The sequence below is a fragment of the Crassostrea angulata genome, chromosome 3, assembly GCF_025612915.1.
Source record: "Crassostrea angulata isolate pt1a10 chromosome 3, ASM2561291v2, whole genome shotgun sequence".
In the NCBI taxonomy this organism is placed as follows: Eukaryota; Metazoa; Mollusca; class Bivalvia; order Ostreida; family Ostreidae; genus Magallana; species Magallana angulata.
The window spans coordinates 54,433,660-54,443,511 of NC_069113.1; the positions used below are offsets into that span (position 1 = coordinate 54,433,660).

At 32.6% G+C, this 9,852-nt stretch overlaps 1 protein-coding gene across 2 annotated transcripts; it reads right to left on the reverse strand.

The window, feature by feature from the left end:
* Positions 1-927: 927 nt before the first annotated feature.
* On the reverse strand, positions 928-2,254 carry LOC128178320 (circumsporozoite protein-like). Of its 2 annotated transcripts, none has more exons than XM_052845432.1 (3): positions 2,228-2,254; positions 1,397-2,113; positions 928-1,083 (listed from the first exon to the last, which is right to left on the reverse strand). In XM_052845432.1, exons 2-3 carry the CDS (start codon positions 2,108-2,110, stop codon positions 1,075-1,077), a joined length of 723 nt encoding a protein of 240 aa, XP_052701392.1. In that variant the 5' UTR covers positions 2,111-2,113; positions 2,228-2,254; the 3' UTR covers positions 928-1,074. The 2 variants fall into 2 exon arrangements, with proteins under 2 accessions (XP_052701392.1, XP_052701391.1); XM_052845431.1 differs by having other exon boundaries at positions 2,224-2,254.
* Positions 2,255-9,852: the final 7,598 nt, after the last annotated feature.

Genomic DNA, 9,852 nt, shown 5'->3' on the forward strand with positions numbered 1-9,852 from the left:
ACAAATATAAATTTATAAAATCAGAAATTTTAATTTCAATCAACTGTTATTGTCTAAATTTCTGCTTCACATCGATTTAATCTAATGAAGTGGATAAAAAACATTGATTAAATTGTTTTTTATTACATGTATTTGTATATAATACTAATTGGGGAATACACAATTATCTATGCACACGGCAATGTTTTTGATGTTGTCGAAGACACACATATCAAAAGTAATTAAATGATGTGTATGGAGGAGGAGGGGGGGTCGGTTGAGAACAGTGGAAATTTTTATACAAATACATGAAACGACGGTTGACTATTGTAGCAAAATAAAAAAAAATTCATCATTTTAATCATATGATAAATATATAAATGCAGAGACGAAGGGGTAGGATAAAAAGACTATCCAACATCATCATTACGGGAGGGCACTCTGTTTCTTGATTTTGGGGTATAATTTGAGATGAAAAACACTTTGTGGTAGAACACTATTATTTCGGTAATGCTTTAATTAACGTCTCTTTGCTAATTTTACCTATTTTACGCCACCGGCCTGAACAAGCGCACTAGGTATTGTCTAGTTAATCATTTAAGAACAAAGTACAACGGAAATAACATTTCCTTTAGAATTATCGCCGTTCTTAGTTTAAGAACATTCAGTAGTTTTTCAACATTTTTTAACTTTAATAAATAAACCAAGCTCAGTTGTCAATTGGTACTTGTATATTCATTAAGTGACATTGTTAGAGCCATTGTATCAAGATCAGGTACCTGTGGTTTGCCTTAACTATTGAGTGCTAATCAACGATCGGTTTTCATCCAATTTCTCAAATTTTTAAAATAAATTGCATCAAAAATACTTTTATTTCAAAGTTAAATTACAAGAATTGATTTGTTTTTAAATACTCTTTCACAAAAATATCATTAATGAGACATTAGGGATGGTATTAACGGTCTTAGCACAACAAGATATTCGTAACGAAAACACCAGTGACTAAATAAGCTTAAAAATATTTTTACAAGTATTTATTGCACAACCAAAAACATAAATAAAAGGGATATTCATCAGTATACCAGACTGCTCTGTTTAATAAACCTACAAAATATGTAAAAAGAAAAACATAAAATTAAACAAATATCACTAACATAGCATGAATGGCCATTCAACCGGAATAGATGGTTTTATATTTTACATAACTCCTTTAGAGGCAGTGCTATGTATGAACAAAGAGGGAAAATTGAAAAATTAAAGGAAAAGTGTTTAAAGTTTTTCCTTTACTTAATAATGATTTATACATGTACATGTAACCCTTAATATTATATGCAAATATTAAGGGTATAATTTTTACAGAATACTTTTTGCAGGAAAAGTTATGCAACTTAGGGAGTTAAAGATCAAAGGAACGTACCTTATTACGTCTTCCAATTCTTCTCAGTCCACCACCAACAATGTTGTTCAATCCTCCGAAACCTCTATTGAAATTGTTGAATCCACTAGCGGCAGAAGAGGAAGCAGCGGCTGCATTACCAGCAGCGGCAGCAGCTGAAGCGGCGGCAGATCCTCCTCCAACACCGAAATATGGACTGCTGTAGTAGGGGAAAGACTGGTAATATTGGTTGTAGTGGTCGGGATAGTACTGGGAGCTGTAGATGTTGTTGTAGATTTGTCCTGGGAAGTAGTTGTATCCAGGCTGGTAGTAGTTGAATGGAGCAATTAATCCTCCAGATCCAGAAGCGGCAGCAGCAGAGGCGGCAGCAGAGTTACCGGCAGCGGCAGCTGAGGCGGCGGCGGCATTTTGTCCAGCGGCAGCAGCGGCGGCGGCAGCAGCGGCATTTCCGGCGGCGGCAGCAGAAGCGGCAGCAGATCCTCCTCCGATTCCAAGCAATCCATTGTTGAGTCCTCCAGTTCCAACAAATCCAGAGTTGACTCCTCCTAAGCTACCGGAGCTGATGATTCCTCCATAGGTGCCGTAGGGGCCTACTGAGTTGACGCCATAGGTACACCCATATGGCCCGCAACCTCCAAAGTGGTTACTTTTAGGGTAATAATCACCAGACTTAGGGTAATAGCTATCAGCTGCAACGTAGACAATGATGCAGGCGAGGGAGAGGAGTCTCAACATGTTCTAGAAAAAAAATCATATATCAATATCCATGTGCATGTGTTGTAATTTTTTCACGTGGTATGATTTAGATGTTTCAAGAAGATTTGTTTAACTAAATTAATAATACTGACTTACTTCTTTGCTCGGTCAACTGTGTTCTGTTTAGAGTTGTGATTTCAGCCGTTTATATAGTGTTCGCCCGACACGGAAGGGCGGTGATTGTGGTTAATTTCTTGTCAGTGCAATTTCATTATTAATAATGTTAAGGGAAATTGAAACAAAAATTGAATTTTCAGAATGAAAAAAAAAATTGTTTCGTCATCATAAAAGTGATTAAGAAGGCTCGATGGTTTTGGCCATTTTAAATCTTGGTCGTTTTGAAAGAAGAGCTCTTAATTGAAATATAGGATAATACACAAATTTAAGAGTCAAAATTTATGGATTTTTTTCTTTAGTTAAAAATACATGTAGTTAATAGAAAATCCAATCATATCTTTAAATCGAAAACAGATCTGGTGGTTAGTTTATTGACCACCAATCTCTTTGAAATATATTTTGGACATATGGACACGTTTTTACATTGATTTTAGATTCATAATTCGATAAGTTTTTTTAAGCAAATTTAAGATATTATAATGGATGACGTAATTATTCTATCTTACATTGTGCTGTTATTTCGTGCCTTATCCCCTGTTGATTATAAAAATATGCTAGGATAATTACTTTTTAGGTGTACTTTTGGAAATAAAACAGGAGTGTTTAAAAAAAAAAAATTAACGATAACGCTTTAATTACTTATCCGACTTCGATGTGTTTAGATTATTCCTTTTGTTTGGTTAAATGATAACAAATACAAATAATTCATTTTCTTATATTATTAGATTAAGTTCTGACTTAATTCTAAGAAAAGTCATTATCATTTAAATTTTGGACAGCATTTCTCTTTGATATCAGAAAATAGCTTGATTAGATTTACATATACACAAATTAAACATGAATGTTCCGAGACTAAAGTTGTCATTAGTAAACAATAGTGCTATCAGATTAATAATCATTTTTACACAACAAGTACGTGCTAAATTTGTTCTTTGAAAGTCGTCACAATGACATATACATAAAACAACACCTTAAATATGCACAGCCGTTACCATTGAGAAAACATATTTTAAATAAACCACACCAAGCGTGATGAATAATCTCATTAAGTTTTGAACTCAATTATCATTTCCTGAATTGGGATTGACGTCAATTATATATCAGACGATATCTGATGACACAGCGACCTTTTTTTTTTCAAAAGTCAACCATTCAATATCTGTTTGTAACGCGCTATTCATTGGCTGAAGCCTCCCACTACACCGACCGTTCAATCGCTTGCGTTTAGAATCGAACAATTCGGATAAGCATACGTTTAAAATTTGTATAAGTAATTGTTATTTATAAAGAAAATTTGTCTCATTTTCTGTTTTTAAAGAAAAAGGGAATAAATGGGATACCAATAGAATTAATATTCATAGAACCTAGATTAAAACATTTTACGCTTTTCTAAAAACCGCTTTGCGATTTATAATGAGTAAAGCGTTCAACCCAATTGATTCTCGTTAAAATTCTGTTATTATTGGATTGACATTTGAAGAAAAAATAACCAGCTATTCCTCTAAATAAAACTACCATTTTTATTTATGACTAATTTTTCGTTCTCAAAAAAGTTTGTTTTAATGAAAAATATTTTTTTGTGAAACTGAATGCTTTTTTAAAATTTATTTATCATTTTTTAAGGTTTAAATAAAATTACATAAAGTTAAAGAAAACGGTCAGATTATAGTTTAATTTAACCGGTTTTTTAAATTATAAGCTAGGTCAAGTGAAAAGCATTTTCTGCAGATAAATACAATGCAAGGCCACATGTTATATCACATATACTTAAAACGGAAAATTAAATTTTCCATTCTTATCAACATAATTATATAACAGGATAAATACTTCAAATCGTACCTAGTTTTGATGACAGTGCCGAATAAAGAAATAATTTAACAGTCATTCATATTTTCCATTATATCTTAAGATATGGAAAATCCTTAATATTTCGAATACCAAACGTAAAACTGAAGTTGATATTAAAGCAAAAGTAGATTTATGAAAAAAATGATGATAATTATAAAATCGATCTTAATGATACATGTAACTGTTTTGTATGCAAAATTTTACAAACTGTCAGTATTTAAATAAATATGACGTCAGGGTATGACAATTTATGATACAAATATATAATTATGTAAATCGGAAGTATATGACCTGCCATTGTATGTCTTTTTTTTAATTTGATTTTTGATACAGGCATAGTGATTGGTATTATTAAATTAAAGACGATCGGACCCTCCCAGAAAACTATAGACCTTTAACGTTAGGTGGCAAGGGACAGTTTTCTTTTATACAATTCACTGTAGTCAGAGGATAAGTATCTTTATAACTATGTGACAAGACAAGAATTCCCTCAGTTACCATTCAGCACAAATACCTTATAAGGCCAGTCACCAATTTCAAAGAAAATTCCCAGTCAGAATGTTTAAAATTTTCTACATAGAGTTTTTTCAGAGATTTCGACCATTTCAAACTTCGCCCATTTCTCGTGGTTTTTCAGTTTTTTAGATGTCCCCCACCTCAATCTCTGCAACGGTTGACCTTCTGTATCGTGTGAATGTTTGCCAATCACATGTCAGAAATTTACCGATGTTTAGTTTACTATGGCCCATCCACCTACTTTTCGTGTTTTTTAACCTCCCTCCAGTAACGTGCAATTTCACTGTGTAAATTCAACACAACAGTCATAGAAACAGGTTTTGCATTTTACTTTTGATTCTTATGTACTTAACACTAGGGACCTACATATTGCTTACCAATTTCAATAAGAGACACCCCTGTTACTAATTAACGATAATCATTCAAAAACATTTCATGAGTTTAAGCAATACTCAAAGCCTTCAAGTTGATCAACTTTCACATTTACAAAAATATTGACGAGTACTTTATCCGAAACTGTCCCTTGCTACCTTAAAAAGCTGTTAAGGCAAATTGTTTACAAGAATACTATGGAAGCGTTTGATTATTTTTTCTGAGAATGTAGAATTAATTACTGAGGCCAAACAAGCTTCAAAAAATGATATTGTACTCCAGACTCCCTGTATTATCACTTTTATATTTTTTGGTGCAAATTTATGATTTTTTGCAAGAAAAAAAATTACTGCGCATTCGTAAACATCAAATAAGCTTTTGACACGGTATGGAAATCGGGTTAACGATCAAAATTATCAAACAGTGGTGTATATGGTTAATGTCTTTGATTTATAAAGTCCATGTGAAAATAAATCAAACTAGATACGATCTCGTTACGAGTAACGAGTAGGTCTTCCGTTCAATTTTTTAAACGATTCGATTAAAATATCAATGAAATTTCAGAATTCTCCCTCAACCACTTCCTTTTAGATAATGTATACGATTGTCAATATCCTTTAAAATGCTTAACAAAGAGTTTTGCTTTTTAACATACAGCACATTAAAGATTTAAGATTTTAGTCCCCTAAAATCTCTAAATACATCATCAATGGGTTTGGAAATGAGTTTTACAAACTGATATTGCTGCGATCAACAACTTTGTTTTTATAATGCATTACAAAATCTTGATCATTTTTAACGTATGAGTAATAGAGTTTAGGAGTCTATTGGCCCCTTATTTAAGGGGCCAGCCCCTTTTTCTTGATTTTATACGAAAGGTCTCATGAATACTAAAATTTTTGGTTCTTACATCCATCTAAAATTGATGATCACTTTTGAGATACAAATGATTGAATATTTTAGGGGCCAGCCCTCTAGATCCTTTATGGGAACAGAAATTCGTGTTTTGATAAGTAGAATCAATTTAAATCATTTAATCAAACATTTTCTCTTCTTTGACAAAATATGTATACTTCTCTAGTTATTTTTCGTCAAAGTTTAAGTACTTTGGCCCCTAAAAATCCTTAATTACGTAATAAATGGGCGTGGCAATGATTTTTTTTCAAATAGATATTTGTACGATCAACAACTTTGCTTCTATAATGCATTACAAAATCTTTATCGTTTTTAAGTCAATTGTAATAGAGTTAACGAGTGCCTTGGCCCCTAAAAAAAGGGGCCAGCCCCTTTTTCTTGTTTTCTTTGAAAAGATCTTAAGAATACAAACATTTTTTGTTCTTGCACCCATGTAAAATTGTTGATCATTTTTGAGATTCAAATGATTGAATATTTTAGCGGCCAGCCCTCTAGATCCTTAATGGGGACAGAAATTTGTGTTTTGATAAGTGGAATTAATTTAAATCATTAATTCAAACATTTTCTCTTCTATGATGTCTTACAAAATATGTATACTTCTTGAGTTATTTTTCGTCAAAGTTTAAGTACTTTGGCCCCTAAAAATCCCTAATTACGTAATAAATGGGCGTGGCAATGATTTTTTAAAATAGATATTGGTACGATCAACAACTTTGCTTCTATAATGCATTACAAAATCTTTATCGTTTTTAAGTTATTTGTAATAGAGTTTACGAGTGCCTTGGCCCCTAAAAAAAGGGACCAGCCCCTTTTTCTTGATTTCGTTGGAAAGAACTTATGATTATCTACAACTTTTGTTATATCTTAACAAAATATCAACTGATAAAAAGATACAGATCAAAACGTTTGAAAATTTTGAATGAAAATTCGTACTCAATTTTCGTGCCCAGGCGAGCTCCAAGAAATGGCGCCACTGGCGTAAAACAAATTAATAGTGCACAACTTCAGACTATAGACTACCTATCCTGAAAATTTCATAGTCATATCTCTGATAGTTTCTGAGATCAGCTCTGCACAAAATAGGTCGTAAAAAACCACAAAATGGTCGATAAATCGGTACCGGAAGTGACGACAACAAAAATTTCAAAAACATATAAAATTCAGATGATGACTCATCATCTGTGAAAAAATGTTGAAAATTGGTCGAATAGTTTTCGAGAAATCGCGTGCACAAAATTTGGAGAAAAAAAAAATAATAATAACTAGATACGACCTCGTTACGAGTAACGAGTAGGTCTTCCGTCCGATTTTTTTTTTTTTTTTTTAGATAAAATGATACCATGAGATATCGATACAATTTCAAAATTACCCCCCCCCCCCAAAAAAAAAAAAAATTTGAACATAAAGAATAAAAACCCTAATTACGTCAGACATGGGCCTGACGATGACTCTTTCAAACCGATAATGTAGAGATAAACAACTTTGATTTTTATAATACATAACAAAATATTTATCGTTTTCAAGTTATTCGTAATAGAATTTACGAGTCTCTTGGTCCCTAATTAAAGGGGCCAGCCCCTTTTTCTTGATTTTATTGGATAGAACTTTTGATTCTCTACTACTTTTGTTCTATATGTCTTGTCAAAATATCAACTGATAAAAAGATACTTATCAAAACATATGGAAATTTGGATTCGAAATTTGTACCCCATTTTTGTGCCTAAGCGAGCTCAAAAGAATAGCGCCACTGGTGCAAAACAACTAAATAGTGCACAACTTCAAACCATGCTCTACCTATCCTGAAAATTTCAAAGTCATATCTCTTATAGTTTCTGAGATCAACTCTGCACAAAATTGGTCGTAAAAAATTACAAAATCGACCGTAAATCCGGACCGGAAGTGACGACGACAAAAAATTCAAAAACATATAAAATTCAGATCATTTCCCATCATCTGTGAAAAAATTGTTCAGATCGGTTGAGTAGTTTTCGAGAAATCGCGTGCACAAAATTTGGGAAAAAAAAATAATAATAAACAGTACGAAAACAATAAGGTCTTCCGTTGGAAACGGAAGACCTTAACTAGATACGATCTCGTTACGAGTAACGAGTAGGTCTTCCGTTCAATTTTTTAAACGATACCATTAAAATATCAAAGAAATTTCAGAATTTCCACTCAACCCCTCCCTTTCAGATAATGTATACGGTTGTCAATATCCTTTCAAATGCTTAACAAAGAGTTTTGCTTTATCACATACAGTACATTAAAGATTTAAGATTTTAGTCCCCTAATATCCCTAATGACGTCATCAGTGGGTGTGGGGATTGGTTTTACAAACTAATATTGTTACGATTAACAACTTTACTTCTATAATGCTTTACAAAATCTTGATCGTTTTTAAGGTATTTGTAAGAGACTTTACGAGTCTCTTGGCCCCTAATTTAAAGGGCCAGCCCCTTTACCTAGAGTTCATTCAAAAGGTCAAACGAATACTAACATTTTTTGTTCTTACATCCACCTAAAATGGTTGTTCATTTCTGAGATAAACTGATTGAATAATTTTGGGGCCAGTCCTTTAGATCCTTAATGGGGACAGACATTGGTGCTTTGATTAATGGAATCGATTAGAATCATCAATGCAAACATTTTCTTTTCTACAATGCTTATCAAAATATTTCTCCTTCTCTAGATATATTGCGTCAAGTTTAAGTACTTTGGCCCCTTAAAAACCCTTATTACGCATTAAATGGGCGTGGCCTTGAATTTTTCTGAGAGATATTGTTACGATCAACAACTTTGATTGAATAATGCATTAAAAATTCTTTATTGTTTTTAAGTTATTTGTAATAGAGTTTACGAGTCTCTTGGCCCCTAATTAAAGGGGCCAGCCCCTTTTTCTTGATTTCTTTGAAAAGCTCTTAAGAATACAAACATTTTTTGCTCTTACACCCATCTTTAATTGTTGTTCATTTTTGAGATACAAATGTTTGAATATTTTAGGGGCCAGCCCTGTAGATCCCTAATGGGGACAGACATTGGTGTTTTGATAAGTGGAATCGATTTAAATCATAAATTCAAACATTTTCTCTTCTATGATGATTATCAAAATATGTATCCTTCTCTAGATATATTGCGTCAAAGTTTATGTACTTTGGCCCCTAAAAATTCCTTTTTGCGTAATAAAGGGGCGTGGCCTTGATTTTTTCTGATAAATATTGGTATCATCAACAACTTTGCTTCTATAATTGATAACAATATCTTTATCGTTTTTAAGTTATTTGTAATATAATTTACGAGTGCCTTGGCCCCTAATTAAAGGGGCCAGCCCCTTTTTCTTGATTTCTGTGAAAAGGTCTTAAGAATACAAACATTTTTTGCTCTTGCACCCATCTTAAATTGTTGTTCATTTTTGAGACACAAATGTTTGAATATTTTAGGGGCCAGCCCTGTAGATCCCTAATAGGGACAGACATTGGTGTTTTGATAAGTGGAATCGATTTACATCATTAATGCAAACATTTTCTTCTCTATGATGTCTAACAAAATATGTCTACTTCTCTAGATATATTGCGTCAAAGTTTAAGTGCTTTGGCCCCTTAAAATCCCTTATTACGTAATAAAGGGGCATGGCAATGATATTTTCTTATAGATATTGGTATTATCAACAACTTTGCTTCGTTTTTAAGTTATTTGTAATAGATTTTACGAGTCTCTTGGCCCCTAAAAAAAGGGGCCAGACCCTTTTTCTTGATTTCGTTGGAAAGAACTTATAATTATCTACTTCTTTTGTTCTATATATCTTTACAAAATATCAACTCATAAAAAGATACAGATCAAAACGTATGAAATTTTTGCATAAAGATTCGTACCTAATTTTCGTGCCTAGGCGAGCTCCAAGAAATAGCGCCACTTGCGTAAAACAACACAATAGTGCACAACTTCAAACTATAGAC

Excerpts from the sequence above, each read along its gene's own strand:
- LOC128178320 (XM_052845432.1), bottom strand. The coding sequence starts at position 2,110 with ATGTTGAGACTCCTCTCCCTCGCCTGCATCATTGTCTACGTTGCAGCT.